This window comes from Drosophila nasuta, chromosome X (genome assembly GCF_023558535.2).
Source record: "Drosophila nasuta strain 15112-1781.00 chromosome X, ASM2355853v1, whole genome shotgun sequence".
NCBI classification, from domain to species: domain Eukaryota; kingdom Metazoa; phylum Arthropoda; class Insecta; order Diptera; family Drosophilidae; genus Drosophila; species Drosophila nasuta.
In genome coordinates this window covers 9,064,769-9,081,884 of record NC_083459.1, presented here as the reverse complement: position 1 = coordinate 9,081,884, position 17,116 = coordinate 9,064,769, and the positions used below count along the sequence as shown (strand labels likewise).

Here is a 17,116-nt window from a genome sequence, read left to right as displayed (position 1 = left end):
AACAACTACCTCGGAACCAGCAACAACTGCAGCTAATGGCAAGCCAACAACACGACGAGTTTTCAAATTCAGGCGCCCTCTAAGAACTACAACAGAATCCTCCCCAGTTGAAACTGATCCAACAGAAGCCACAGAATCGGAAGCGCAACCCACGACTGCTAGAAACTTTTTAAAGTTTAGAACCAGCAGCTCGACAACAACAACCACAACAACAACAACAGAACCACCAACAACATCCACAACACCAGCAGCCACAACAACGCCGAGTGAACTTGGTGACGACTTGACTGAGGTGCAACGCAAGTTGGCGATTGCATTGAGCAACTTTGAGAGCGACAACGATATTGCCAGCAAGGAAGTCAAGCCAAAAGAGGATTCGAATAGCAACGATCAGCTATCGCTGCCGATATATCATCGTCGCAAATACTATCAGTACACCAAGGACTCGCCCATCACGTATATTGCCCAGACACAACTGCCACCCGAGCCCGACACCAGTGAGGTGAGCATACGCCAAAAGATTCACGATGTGTTCAACGTGAGTGACAATGCAACACCGAATAACGCATTGGAAAATCAAGATGATGAGGAGCATTATTTGGCCATGGAGCAGGCACAGGAAATCAACTCGGAACTGAGTCATTTTTTATTGAAAACCCCCGGGTCAGTGTAGGTCACCTGGGGGCTAAAGTTGATGCAAATACGGAGGAGGTCGCTAAGAATGAAGATGAGCACGAGATACAAAAGGAGGAAGAAACACGAGTTATAACGGATATATCGCAACGTCAGGGGGAAAACTTTAACCACTAAGCTGGAAGTTGTAAAGGAATCAAATGAAACACAGCGAGCCAGAGGTTTTCGCACTTACAGTCAATTGAATCCCACAGCAGCTACAACCGAAGAGACTGCTGAAAGCGACTCGCCAAATAGCACACCCAAAACTATCTTTAACACAGCTCGCCGTTTTCAGAGCAGAACCACAACAACAACAACAGAGAATCCAAGCGAAGCGGAGAAGAATGACGGACTTGAAGCTGATATTGAGGATGAGAATGAAGGCGTTGCGACTGAAGCAGTCACTCCAAGACTCAGAATAGATCTTACACGATCATTTTCGCTCCCCGTCGAGCGGCCAACAACTCGACGACCGATTTCAAGTCGTCGCCCTCTGTTGGGGGGCTTTACAACAGCCAACAGCTTAAAGGCAGATGATGATGAACAGGATGGAGATATCGCAAGTCCTCGTTCTCGAATTTCGACCACAACTGCCACAACAACAACAACCACTGAAAGACCAACAAGAAGACGCGTACTTTTTTGGAAGTCGAAATCGTTCGAGTGCGGCAAATACAGAGATTAACCAACTTGAAAATGAGGAGACAGCTAGTCAGCGTGAAAGTATTAAGGTCGATGGCGATGAGAACTTGAATGATTCTAATACTAGAGCTTCGACCACAACAGCCAGAACAACAACCAATGATAGATTCACAAGACGTCGTCAATTTTTTGAAAATCGAAACATAAGAAATAGCACAACTAGTGAAAGCAGTAAAGTCGACGAAAACGAAACAAATGATAAAGAGCAGGATGAGGAGGATATCACAAGCCCTCGTTCTCGAATTTCGACCACAACAGCCAGGACAACAACCAATGGAAGGCCCACAAGACGACGTCAACTTTTCGCCAATCGTAATCGCTCGAATGCGACAAACGTGAAAGATGAAAACGAGGAAGGAACTAGTCAAATTGAAGATGAGGATCAGGATAGCTTGATCGATAACACAAGTACTCGTACAAGATTTTCGACGACAACAGCCAGGACAACAACCAATGGAAGTCCCACAAGACGGCGTCAACTTTTCGCCAATCGTAATCGTTTTAGTGTGACAAACGCTAAAATAAACACAGAGATTAATGAAGATGAGGAAACAACTAGTCAAAGTGTCGATGAAGATGAGGATCCGGATAACTTAATCGATACTACGAGTGCACGTACTCGACTTTCTACCACAACAGCCAGGGCAACAACTAGTCCAAGCCCCACAAGGCGACGTCAACTTTTCGAAAATCGGAACCTAAAAACAAACACGGAAAATGAAGAGAAAACTAGTCAAAGTGAAAGCATTAAAGTCGACGAGGAGAACACTAATTTAGACACAACAATTAGTCCCGATGATAGCGAGGACATTACCGAAACCACCGAGTCCGGTCGTCGAGTATTAATTCGTAAACGAATTATTTCAACGACAGCGAGTACGACAACTGTTTCTGATCTCGAAGAGGAAAACAAGGAACAGGAAACTACCCAGTCTCCAACTGTAACCAGTGAAAATAGCAGTGGAACTCCTTTGCCACGACGAAGGATTGTAATACGCCGTCGCCTTAATGCCACAATAGTCAACAATAACACAACCACCGAAAACAAAGTAAGCGAAATTAATCAGGAAGAGGAAAGTTCCGATAAGATTGGTAATGCCAAAGAAAGTGAAACAACCGAAAACCTCAGCACAAGAATCATTCAAACCAAAGTCAATACCACCGAGCAGAATGAGGATACCACCGAAGCAGCCAAGAAAAGTGTATCTGTAGTCGAAAGCACTACAGAGGCCACTACAAGAAAAATTTATTCAAGCCGTAGACTTCCGATTCGAGGCCGTTTGAATGGCTCAACCACAACAACACCCGCTCAGCCTGAAGATGAAAATAGTTCAGATGAAGTCACGACAAGTACAACTAGTAAACCATCGGCAGCGCGAACGGATATCTTCCGACGTGGCTTCGGAACAAGGTCAAAACCGGTCACAACTACAGCTAGCCCAAGTACAGTGTCCAGCACAACTGCTGATGAACTAACAACACGACGACCATTTGCTCCTTTGAACCGTTCACGCAGTCGTTTTAGGACTCCATCAACAACAGCAGCAACACCAATTGATAACGAGAATGAGGCAAGCATAGATGATGATGAAGATGAAGTGGGAACTTCAACAGGGCAAAGACAATTCCAGCGAACGCAACAACGACCAAGAGTTCTGTTTGGCCAAAATAGAGGCACCACATCGACAGTGAGCCAACAGAATAGAAGACTGCCTACACTTGATTCATATACAACAGCTGCACCTCGAAGAGTGAGCTCGACAACGAGACGCAATATTGTTGCCTTCAATAGAAATCTCTACAGTCGCAATAAGCCAATCGAGGATGTGGATGACGAAGAGCCAGAGCACGATGAGGAAGAGGACGAGTACGAAAATGAAAACGATGTGGAGGAAGAGCCAGAAGAAAGCGTGGAAGACGAGGAGGCGGAAGAGGACGAAGATAATGAGAAGAATGTTAGGAATTTTTCGAACAGCAGACGACCTGATCCGCTTCTCAGCCAGCTGCTTGCCAAAAGACCTGCGACGCAATTGCGAACAGACACAGCAAAGACGGGAACCCAATTGGATAGAGAGACAGCAAATGCTCGTACCCAATTTGGAACCCAAACAGCAAAGACTTTAACCCAATTGCGAACAGAAACAGCAAAGACTCGAACCCGAACACAGACTGAAAGCCAATTTGGCGACAATGAAGATGATGAGAACGATGACGAGAACGACGAGAACGAGGACGAAGACGAAGACGGTAACGATGGAAATGATGTTGAAGGCAATGTAAATGATGATGGCAACACAGTAGAGGTATCTTTAAATAATAGAATTAACAATAATAATAGTACTAATACTGTAGATATACGTAATTTGAGTTCACAACGTAGTACGAGTAACAGCACCGTAGCCAATTATTTCAATAATCGTTTTAAGTTTTCCAATGTAAATGCTAACAAAAACAACATCAGCAACAACAACAACAACAACAACAAAAACACCACAAACGACGGCAACAAACAAAACATTTACACAAGAAACTACATCAAAAACAAACTAGTCACAATCACTGTTAATGCTAACGATACAACTGGCGATGCGAATAGTGTAGAGGCAGAGGCGAGTGATAATGATAATGAGAATGAAGATGATGATGAGTTATTGGATGAGAATGATAATAGTGATAAGAAAAAGAGCGTGGTGATAAGTGGTTCACCAGAGCGTGGCTCTGGCTTAAATGACTTAGGTAATGACGTTAATTCTAAACGACGTTTTCAGAATCGGTATCAATTGAGCCGCACTCGAGGCAGCGGCAGCACGACCTCAAGAACAACAACAACCACAACCACAGCACCACCAACAGCACGTCGCTTTGCATTTGGTACACGCAGCCGCACACAGGTAACTAAACTAGCTACACGTGATCCGCAGACAAACGATGAATCCGATGAAGAAGAAGATGGTGAAGAGGGCGAAGCCGATAGCGGAGAAGATCAAGAAGATGCCGCGACTGAGACAACAACCGCTAAAATAACACTCACAGCAACAACAACGACAACCACAACAGCTCCACCAACAGCAACAAAGCCAACACTTAAACGCGTGCGCGTAATCAAATATCGACGACCGCTGCAGTCGATCGATAGTAACGATAGCGATAACGATAGTACAAACAGCACCACTAATAGCGTCGCCACTCGCACACACACTGAATCACAAAACACAAATACAACCACAGCCACAACAACGACAACAACAACTATCCTTAATAGCGAGAGCAACAACAATGGCACAACGCGTAAACGTTTCCGTAAAATTGTGCGCAAGCTGCGTCCCGTTGATGTTGCACAAGCCACAACTGTTGAGCCCGAGATCAAGGTCAAAACCGATCAAGATCAGCATGCTGTTTCAGGTTCAGAGACTACAACAACGACACGCAAACCGTTCCATCCAAGTCGATCACGTTTCGAAAGCTCCCAAAAGCAGGAGCCGGACGAGAAGGAGGTGAGTGATGATGACGTTGATGTTGATGTTGAGCAGAACAAAGTGCTGTTGCCCCAGCGACGACCAAACGATTTGCAGAGTCTGCGCAATCGCCTCAAGGCGCAGCAAGCTCAGGGCGAGGGCACCGATGGTGTCATCAGCACCCGACTGACGGGTGGTAAATCGAATGAAGCCGCTCACACAGGAGAGGAGTCGGAATTGCAAAAACTACGCGACAAGGTGAAGGCTGAGCAGGCACGTGGCAGTGGGGAGCAGGGTGTGATCAATGATCGTCTAAAGAAGGTGCTGGCCGAGAAGAATGCCAACGCTGCTGATAGACCTGAAACGTCAACAAGGGCAGGACTAACCCTTGGCACAGGTTCGTCACCACGTCCATTCTTCCGACGCAAGCTGGTGGCAAAGCGACCAATCGCCACCATTAGCACCATCAATAGCACACGATCGACAACTACGACAGCAACTTACAAGCGCCGCAAGAACGGACGTTTCGATCCCTTCAACTCTAGTGTGCAGAACAAGGGTGAGGGCTTTGTGCGCACCGATCCCCGAGGACGACTCGATGCCAATCGCTTCAAGCAACAGCAGCAGCAACAGGAAGAAGATGGCGATGATGATGATGAGGATGAGGATGATGATTCATACGAAGCGCAACAAGAGCTGCCACAGACCCAAGTGAATGTTAGGCCAGCACTCGCCAATCAGGAGATTGTGCGTCGACCATTTGTGCCCATCAAGAAGCTACCACAACCGCCAGTTCGTCAGACCGAGGAGAGCCAAGAAGAGGACGATGATGAGGACGATAACGAGGACGATGAGGAAGACGAAGGTGAAGATGACAATGAAGACGAGCAAGTGGAAAAACAAAGCCAAGCCCCTCACTCCAGCCAGGAGCTCGACAGCAGCACCAATCAGCCCAAATCGAATTCTCCCTATCGCCCTAATCGTGTGCTGCCCGGCAGTCGACCCAATATCGCCCCAACTGCTGGCGGCAATGCTGGCAATGTGCCATACAATTCACGTAACCGCAACGCTTCCAGTTCCTCTGCCAACTCCTCAAGCTCCACCTCGTCGTCGTCGTCGACGCCAGCCAATCGCTTTGGTAGTAGCAACCGACCACGTGTCGTGAATCGTCCGCTGGGCGTTGCAACACCAAATCTAACGTTGCGTCCGGTGGCCAATAATTATGAGCGCACCACACCGTTGACACCGCTGAAACCGGCGCCATTTATACCGAGCAATACGCGCAGCTATGAGCGCAAATACACAGGTCCATCGACAGAGACACCGGAGATATCTCTAGAGAATTCTCTGATCGAGGACTTGAACATTGATGCGCTCAATGCGCGCAACAAGAAGATCTTTGATATACACAGCAAGAAGCATACAACGCTTAAGCCAAAGGTAGCAACGAAAGAGGCAGAGACAGAGCAAGAGGCAGGAGCAGAGGCAGAAGTGGTCAATAAGCAACAGCAGCAACTGTTGGAAGAGAATCAGGGATATGTGACAACCACACCAAGCACACCAACAGAAACAACAACAACATCTCCAAATCCAACTCAGATAACACAACAGTCAACAGACACAACAGTCACAAACACTGAAACCGAAACAACTATCGATTCTATCGATAACGATACCGCACAGCCACCAACAAACGTGTTCAATGCCAATGCTAATGAAGCCACAAACATCTCTTCACTCTTCACACAGAACCACAGATCGCCAGCATCAGCATTATCCTCAACCACCTCACCACCGCCCCCGGCAACAACATTGCTGCACGTGTTCACCCTGCTCGACGGCGAGACGAACGATGGGGACGACCACGAGCCAACGGGTCGCCCTGCCACTACCAGCAAAAACCGCCACAAGATCACCGCTTCTGTTGAGCCAAAGCACAAACTGATCGAGATCAATCGCATTGTTGAGATCAATTCGAAGCAGGCACGTCTCGCTCAACGCAAGTCGAAAGCAAATCAAGAGTTTAGTCCCGGCATTTTGCGTGTCGAATCGCTGCCGCATGTCGAGCAGCTGGGTGAGATTAGTGTGGTGAAATATGTACATCTGGTCGATGGCAGTGATATACAAGTGAACGATGGTCACAGCACCGTTGCCGATTACACGCCCACTGAATCGATAATACCCAAGAGCGTCAGCTCATCGGCGCCGGTTCGCAATAGTCTGCCCGAGACGGAGAGCAGCAGTGTGGGAGACAGCGATAGCGAGCGCAATGGTAAATCCTTATTGCCGGAGGTGATACGTGAGGCATTCGAGACATCGACGATCTCGTTGGAAGGTCTGTTTGATTCGGCGCGCAAGGCGAAACTGCTCAACATCAACAACAACATCAACGGCAACAGCAATAGCAACATCAACAGTGAGGATGAGGAAGTGAAAAGCAGCACGATACACCAGGAACTGGAAAAGGAACAGCAACAGGATAGCACAGAGACAGCGATACCAGCAACATACGTAAGACCCATTGTACCCCTATTTCGCCCCGAATCCAATGAATCCTCACCCCTGATCATCTCGATAGCGAACCTCGACAAGGTCATACTAAGCAAGGTGCCAGCGTCAGCGTCGGCGTCGGATAATATCGATAACGGCAAACTGGCACTGGAAAGCACCACGGCAAGCAGCGAGAGCAGCACACTGTTGCCAAACTTCAACACGAACATTCCCGACTCAAACTCCGATTACTCAGTCCGTCATTCGACTGTGCTGCAGTCGCTTGACTCCACCACCACCAACAACAACAACTTGAATAATGCAACACGAACGCTAGATGGCGCTATTAGTGGGAACCATAACCAAAACAATCAAATACAAACAGCTGTAACAGGCACACTCACTGACGTCAGCAACCAGCTGATTAACAACAACAACAACAATAACAACAACATCACCAACATCACCAACAAACAAGAAAAACAAACACAAACAACAAGTACAACCACAGTGAACAGCATTGTCAGCTACAGCAGCGAAATGCATGTGGAGCGACGCAAGAAACCTCGTCGAGGACGTGGCCGACGTTTGCGTCAACGTCAGCGTCAGCTGAAAAGCAAAAACAATGCAACAACAACAGCAACAACCGAAACGCCAATCACAAGCACAATAACAACAATAGCAACACCAACAATAACCACAGTGCTGCCTTGAAAGGCGACACCACGCACACACACACCAACACCAACACACACACTACAACAACAACAACAACACCAATACGAATACCAACGTAGTTAGTTATTTCTAGTCTTATTTTTGTACAGAGACAAAAGCACTAAGTTGATCAAACTGCCGCCCTGTAAATAATTGACTGCGTTGCTTTGTCCTCAAAAAATGAAAACAAAAACAAACAAAAATCAAACAATTAATTATTTAACAAACAAATCGTACAATTTTCTTGAAATTGTGCAACAAACATATATCTATATATCTATATACATATATATATACATAATTTAAAAGCAAAAACATAAAGCATATACTTTAAAAACAGCTGCCTCATTGTGCGGTCACTTAATTATTTTTCGTATGTACATTTTCAAAATTCGTATTCTTCAAGCTGCCATGCATAATTACAACATACAACATACAACATATACATAAACACACGCATATGCTAACATCACCACACATACACATCACAAACACACACACACACACACACACACACATACACACACACCAACACAACAAAAATTCTTACATATTCACACGCAGTAACGAATTGCAAAAAAAAAAATATAAAAAATCAACAACAATATATCCAATTGGTTCAATCAAATCCTTTAACGACTCACAGCGAAAAAGCTGTAAAAGAACAATTTTTGTTTTATTTAAATCCCTTTAATAATTTTTTTTATTTACGAATAATTTGCTTTTAACAATGCGCAGTTCTAAATATTTTTTTCTCCAAATCTTTTCAACTATTTTAAGTTTATTGCAATTAGTTTTAGTTGTAAAATATTTATGCACATAAATAAACTAAAAAAAAAAAATACTACAAAAAAATATATATAGTTATTTTGTATAATGAGTTCCTTCTACTATATAGATCCCCGATATGAACACCACATGAACACAAGAAAAACACGAAACAAATTTGTAAGGGACATGAATTTATTACACACCAATAATAATATAATTTGATATTTCTTTCCAACATGTAAATACAACTTAAATAAGTAATATTTATATTTTTACAAATGATAAAGCGTAGATCTGTGTGATGGTAGACACATATCCAATATGGAAACTAACCCTTATCGTTACTGATATCAAGCGAATAATATGTTTAGACAAACGAACAAAGACGAACAAAATTGGCATAACTTTTAAACCTACTGAAAAAAAAAACATTTTTAAAGATAGAATTTGTGACTTAAATTTTGTATTATTCAATACACTATTAAATTTCGATAGTATATATAGGAAATATCCAATCCAGTAACATTTTTGTATTCAACATTAGACTATTTGGTTGACTTAAAATTGATATTTGATAGAATAAAAATTGAATTCGATGTGACCAAAATTATATTACGTATACGTATACATCTTGCTTATTTGTTCATTTGATGCTGAATGAAAACATTTGCCACATTTATCTTCAACAGCTATGAAGCTTCAAGTCAATTGAATGTCATACGCTTTTATCATCGACATTTACCTTGTTTGATACGATTTCAATTATTTCATTGAGTTAGCAGGGCGAGGTTAGCCATAAAATGTTTACATAATCTTCAACAAACAGATCTTCATAAAAATGTTAGCTTGCAGCAGCAATCGTAAAAGTTAATATTAATGTTAATTTATGATTTCGATCCAATGTCAGCTCTTGGCACAACTTTCTCAATATCATCAACTATATTTGGGCCATGAAATTCAAATCAAAAATCATATTTTACAAACTACTTCCTAGTAATTTTAGCGTCGAGCTTTTTAGCACTCAAGTGATTATTATTTTCATTTAAGCATTTCCGATTCCTAAAGCTGATATTCATAATTTGCAACATTTTAAATTTATTTATGACCAGAAATTCAAGTAATTTGAATGTTTCTCTCTATTATTGCTTCTAACATGTTTTGGGATTTTTTATTGGCAGCCTATTTTGTATTCTTAATTTACATACTACATTATATAATGAAATCAAATTGAACAAATTTTTGAGGGGATTAGAGTTAGGCTCCGGGTTTTGTGTATTGTGAATTTTTATGTCAAACCACTTTAAGAGTAGCTTCGCTGTTGTTACGTAAGGGAAACAACTTTCCCATCTGCCGAAGATGACGCCCAGTTCCTTGTGTCTTAATATTACCAATCGCTGCTTTTTGCTCGATCAGTTGTACAATATTTAATTAAAGCCAACCAGTTTTGTTGACATGCAAGCCGCCACATTCAGCTTCGTCTCGTAAGCTCGCTCGTAAAACTCGGCAAAAGGCAAACGACGCTCATCTTTTTTGCCTTTTTTTTTGCTCAAGCAAAGCAAGCCCAGCTATGTTAACTATATATACACGACTATTTATTTGGTATGATGTAATCGCAGTCGTCACTAAATCCACATCTTCAGTGGATTACGCAATTGTCTGTGTATGCGTCTCCGTATCCGTCTCCGTCTGCATCTCTGCAGGTTTAAATGAGTATGAACACACGCATGTCGCGATATTGACATTTAAGAAGTCCATTGCCTGACCGCAGGCATTACGGCTTCGAGTACTGCCAAAGCTATCGTGTGACTTTTGCAACCTTCTCTCTCTCTCATTTGCGGTCAATGCCAACAACAACAACAACAACAACATCGACAATAACAGACATACCTACTACAAGTACTTGTGGTGTCTCAAGTATACTCACCTCCAATGGTCTCCAATGTCTCATGTATACTCACCTCCCAAGTACCCAATTCACCAATGCAAAAAAAGAAAACAAGTGAAACAAGCCTTTTCGTAGCTGCCTTTGAAGTGATCTTTAATAGTCTGCAACGTAAATTTGCAATGCTTGCTTTTATTTCGTTTATTCAGTGTAGTTGCATCTATTATTTTAGTTGACTTTTAGCTCTGCTCTTTATACTTATGTTATATATGTATAATCCCATTCGACATTTCGTTGAGCTTTGGCACACATTCCGTTGCGGCTTAAAAACTCAAATTTGATTTACGAGCATGTGTGTGTGAGTGTGTGTGTGCTGGGATTACACCAAAGTCGTTCACTCTTGACTTTTGTTGTTGGCAACAACAATTTTTTACCGGTTCTCAGTTGCCATTAACGAGTTCGCTGCAAATTGTTTTCGTCAACTTGTTTTAGAGAGCGCTGCAAAAAAATGTTAGCTATTGCACTTAACCATTGACAAAGTCAATTTTAGCGGGTTTGATGGATAGGCAATTGTAATTTAGTAGAACATTCAATTTAATTGAATAATCTACAGTGGTTTATATTCAAACTAACTATGCTGCAAAAGGTTTCAACGATGCCAATCAATTATCTCCATGTTTAGCAAAGATTCCAACCACGCCTATTTCCGCCTACACAGAACGTTGGAAAATTAACTAAATTGAGAACGGAAATTTTAAAGTTGGGCTTAAATAGTCATAACGAGATGCTGAATAAACTTGAAACACTCTTAGTTGTCTTTGTATTTTATTAATATGAATTACACACACCCACACACCAACACACAAACCCACACACATACACATACATACACACACACACACACAAATTTATTAGAGAACATTAAATGTAAGTATTCACTAATGTAGATGTTGAACCCTCGAAATTCAATCCCGTAGTCTTCACTAATTAATGCTTCTTACTCGTATTTAGAAACTGATAAAAACACATGGTATGGTAAAATTGATTCTATCTTAAACTAAGCGATATTATTTGATTTATTTTGCCGAGTAATTTTAGAGCTTTAGATTTGTTGACTGCAACTGCAACTGCACTGATCGCGGATCATAAATAAAGAAATCGTACAACATTCACACTCACAAAAACACATGTCTGAAGAAAAAAGCACAAGTTTGCACACAAATGAGACAAATCTCTTCTTGATGAGTGTCGCGTTCGCGCTCAAATGCATATAATTAAGTGAAATGACTATATAATGTTTTTATCTTTGGCACCAACAAAACTGTATATACTAAATGACATTTGTTTACTTCATTTCATAAATTTAACAAAAAATAACTCGGAACTCTGACTGGAATCAACTTTCAACTGGCAGCTGCGAACACCAACTGCAACCACAACCACAACTACAACAGCAACAGCAACGACGACGACGACGGCAACAGCAACAGCAGCGCTGACTTCAACTGCGACAGCAACAGTGTCGCGACGTCCGGTGTTGAGCGTGCGCAGGCGCATAATAAACACGCCAGTTGCAAAGTCAGAGGCAACCACGCAGCCAACAGACGAGTTGCTAACGACGACCTCCAATAAATATATTCGCCGTGGTAGTAAGCAATCGACAGCAGCAGCAGCAGCAGTAGCAGCGACGGCAGCAGCAACAACAACAACGACACCAGCAACATCAACCAGCAACATTCATCTGAGCAAACTGAAGACGCAAAGCTCGTCAGCAACTATTTACAGCAACAACAACAGCAACAACAACAACGGCAGTGGTGTTGGCAACATCAATGTTGATAGCACACAACAGCAACAAAAGCAACACAAATTCCAGGCGGCGAGTTTTGCGCTTCGTCGTCAATTTCAAACACGACGATTAACAACAACAGCGTCCCCAGCAAACAACGATGAGAGCTGTGAGTATACGAAGATTTGTACATATATTATTATTATTATTATACATACATACACACATATATAAGATATACGCTGATAAGTACGTAATTTGTTGCCTGCAAATTATCAACAGTTTGCAATTAAATGGCAATGCGGTATTTGTTGATTGACGACATTCAGCCAGCGCAAGCATTATTGGTCAATAAGAGTTTGAATATTTCTCGTCAAGGCTTGTTTGTACCATCGAATTCCATAGAGATCGCTGACAGATCTTAGCTGCTTGGGATAATTTGTGTCAGATACAAATCGCACGCAAAAGGAAAAGTTCGAACATTTTTCTTAAAGCACTATCATTTTAGACAACAACTATTAGACAACGATTAAAATTATATCAATTTATGATAAGATGGCCCATAAAAATAATGTATATGGCCATAGCAGTGAAAGTATCCCAAACAAAAATCTAACTAAATTTAAGGAAGTATTAATCATTTCAAGAATGCATCTTAACACATCAATAAATGTGCTTATGTTAAGAATATTTGCAATGAACAAAATTCTATTGTTGGCAAGTTTTAAGACAACTGCTCACAGTTAACACATAATGTAATAGTAAATCTCTAAGTAAACATTTGTGTATCATTTGAAAGAAAAGTGTGCCAAACAAAAACAAAAATGAAATCTGAGTAATTTTGAGCATGCAAAAATATCATTAGTGGATAAAGTGATTCAACATAAAATGTAACAAAGTAACTACGGAAATGCATTGTATAGGTCGTTGTTTTATAAAAAAACAACACTTTTGTATCGATGATGACAATGACTTTATACTTAGTACATATACAATACATAAACAATAATTACAGCCAACCATATATTAGTAATATAAAAGATTGAATAAGAAAACGCAGATTATCAAAGGGTTTAACCTTTTTTTAATCGTATAACATGTGTGCGTAGTTTTCCAATTTGATAAATGTAATCACGCAACTCAACTTGTTGTAGTTACCAATAAATTAATTTTATTTTATTTTTCCTAACAGCCACGGAGGTGCCGCGAACACAGAATCCGCTCTTCAAGCGAAGACTCACGCTGACATCCACGGCACAACCGCCACGTACAACAACAATAGCTCCAGAAATAACAACTGATTTTGGCATTGATAACGATGGCGATCAGGTGGCCAAGTCCAGCATACAAACGAGTCAATTTAATCAGATTCCGGAGCAAGTGAGACCAGCAAGCATTAGCACAACGGCACCGCACTTTACGGTCAACAATAGTACGCGTAAGTTTTCTAATTTAATATAAAACCTATTCTCTTGGCACTCATCGAAAGTAGGTTATTGTAATTGATAAAAAAAAATGTATCGAATGCCATGCAAATTCTTCAAATTTAAAAAAAAAATAAGAAAAAAATCTACAGTCGTGTGTGCTCGATTGTGAGATACCCAAGATCAAAATATTACAAAAAAAAAAATAATACAATATTTAATAACGTATGTATATTGTGTCCACAATTTTTAATGTTCCAAAAAAGTGTCGACTTTTAATTATTTGGTCAGTAAAAATGTTGCCTCAAGAAAGTTTCAGATAATCACTTTTACAAATAATATATATTAATATTATTTATTTCTATTTTTATGCGACATTATGCGCAGCCAAAAAAATTCCGCTCTAAAAAAAAATATTTTACATACACACCTCGTATGTATGCTTAAGATAAAATGTTCTGACGAACCTCACTTATTAGCGGTGTCAGGTAAAGTAAATGGCAGCACTGGCAGTCAAATGGCAGTACTGCACTTTGGTGCGAAACCCGATTTGCACGCAAAACGACCAAAATTGGAGGCATGTTCGGCGCTTTCGCTCACTGTGCAAGCTCTCAGCATATCCCTCGCTCGCTCACCCCACTCGCTCTATCTCGCTCTTTCAATTTCGATATTTCCATACAAATTTGCTTTCTTTTCTGTTGTTACGCTAATATTGTCAAATGCTTTCTTAGTACAAAGCGCTGCTCTGAAAGAGCTTACATTCAAAAGCTTTCCCACAAGCTTTCTACCTATGATCCGTTGCTACTGCATATTTGCGACAAATTCTTGATGGACAACAACAAACACGCTGTCAAGGGCCATTATTCGTAAGCTCGCATTATGCGCTTGACGTGCATGCTGTCTGTTGATATTTACACAGCTGGTCTTAGGTTAGACGCGGGCTTACTTGCGTTAAAGTTTGTGTAATATTTATTATTTTAATGAGAACTGAAATGAAGTTGATATGCAAAAACAGTTGGTATTAAATGAAACTCAAAAATATAATATTCAAATGATTATACAAGTTTAACGAAATTGTGTTTTTTTATCATTTTCTTAAACCTACTCAAAATTAGATGATTTTTTCTTGGTAATTATAATAGACGCACTTAGGTTTTTTAATTTACCCATTTTTAATAAAAGCAAAATATTGTGGTATTAATTTTAAAATATACTAAAATAGCATATATTTCAAGATCCGATATTTTACAATGTTCTATTTTAGACGATTATCTTTCAAAATATTCTTCCGCTATAAATAAATTTCTCGATTTCTCAATTAAACTTTAATTACTTTAAGGGATAGCAAAACGATATATAAAAAAAGTTTATAGAATATTTTTTCAATAACCAGTAGTTACGTGTTTAACTTAAATAGTTGAAAATAAAAAATGGTTCTACTTTGGGTTTGGCAACTGTAATTAAGTGAACTTAAAAACATCAATAGTAATTGAATTTACTGTTGCAGGTCGTCAACTAATTGCTCGTCCACGTAGGCCACAATCTGTGACGAGCACAACGACCTCAGCACCGGAATTCGCGCCGCCTTTGTCCCGTCGCCAACAGAGTCGTCGTCGTCCGCACAAATACATCGAGGTGTACAATCGGCCGCCAGGTAAGCCGGCGCTCACCACTCCACTTCCAGCTCCGACCAATCCAGCGGCTATTCGACGATCGAGTGCCTACAACGATTACACTGATGATAGCCAGCCACAGTTGAGAAAAAAATCGAAGCAACAACCACAGTCACCGCCCAAGGTGGTTTTACATGGGCGTGGCATTATCGAATGCCTGGATGAGGGCAACTTTCCGCATCCAAACAGCTGTCGCAAGTTCATATCCTGTGCCAAATTCGTGGAGACTGGCGGCATCGTCGGATGGGAGTACACCTGTCCCAAGGGGCTTGGCTACGACAGCTTAAGCGGCATGTGTACATATGTGACAACTAGCGATGGCAAAGCCTGTCGAGATTAAATATTAAATAGCATCAATTTGGAGTGTTTTTTTTCGTATATTGCGCTGATGCCCATGAAGATTTTGTGATTAGTTAAGTGAAGCTTGCAAAATTTATTAAACTTCATAAAGTGAAGTATTATCTGTTAGCTGAATAATACATGAAACAAATTTTTATGAACAAATTCATGATTGATAATGAAATCAATCAATGAGTTGAATATAAATACTCACAACAATTTTCAAATATTGCAAGACATCTGCTTGTTAGTACTTTAAAGAATCTTTCTGTATGATTTAATTCATAAAATCTTTATGAAATTATTTTCCAAATTGCTTTGTTTTCGAGAAATTCAAAATGCCAACCAATACACAAATAGAAAAAGAACGTCTTGCCAATAGTCGATGTTTTTACATCACTTTAATGGAACATTATATAAAGCAAAAATAAAAGAATAGAAGTTTAATAAAGAACTATTTCATCATATGTAGTCTTGATCAGGCGATTTAATTATACCCTGTCTTTATCCTCGTTTGTGCCCTCCACTATTTAATCTCTTTTTTTAAGCATAGAAATAATGTCTTTTTTTCTCGACACCTCCCAAAAACTATAATAAGCGTATAAATGTTCATCTGCAATTTGTCGTATGGAGAACTTAGTCTCAAATTGCAATCGATTTAATAGTGTACACTTGTATACATCATTATATACTTATCTATAAGTCTATAAGCTTATATACTGACTTAGTGCTTATTATAAAATTTTATATCAATAAATAAAAATAAAAAAAAAATATAAAATTCAAATATGGTTTTCTTTATCCACATCATAGACAAATGTATATTTAAATTAGATTAGGTTTTAGAGATTTTAGGTACGACAAAACACTTGAAGAACCTCAAACTTTATTAAGGAAGAATCGCAATATGCCCTTAGACGAATATCAACTTGCACTAAAGTTTGGTAAGCACTTAGCTTAGTTCTTGGCTAACACTTTTTAACAAAAACAGCAACCGCAATGAACTTAATTATTGTAATTAAAATAAAATGTTATAGGCTCTAATTTCGTAAACTGTAAATTCAATTTCATGAATTGCTACACCGAATAATTTAGCTGTAATTATATTGCTCTCTTCTTTTTCCTATTCAACATTGAGTTTAGTACGATCTTCTCTACTATATGATATGTTAACTATATAAAATTCAGTAGAAGAGAGT

At 40.2% G+C, this 17,116-nt stretch overlaps 1 protein-coding gene across 8 annotated transcripts in view; it reads left to right on the top strand.

Moving 5' to 3' along the window:
* Positions 1-15,931, top strand: part of LOC132797231 (mucin-2) — a 39,566-nt gene extending 23,635 nt beyond the window's left edge. For 3 of the 8 annotated variants that reach the window (XM_060808836.1, XM_060808838.1, XM_060808835.1), the window contains exons 11-14: positions 4,146-7,343; positions 12,107-12,650; positions 13,674-13,919; positions 15,413-15,931. In XM_060808836.1, the coding sequence (XP_060664819.1) occupies positions 4,146-7,343; positions 12,107-12,650; positions 13,674-13,919; positions 15,413-15,918 (4,494 nt within the window). In that variant the 3' untranslated portion in view covers positions 15,919-15,931. Of the gene's footprint in view, positions 1-672; positions 3,681-4,145; positions 7,344-7,410; positions 7,531-12,106; positions 12,651-13,673; positions 13,920-15,412 lie in introns of those variants that run through there. The other 5 variants (XM_060808843.1, XM_060808842.1, XM_060808841.1 and 2 more) reach the window with 3 other exon arrangements.
* Positions 15,932-17,116: the final 1,185 nt, after the last annotated feature.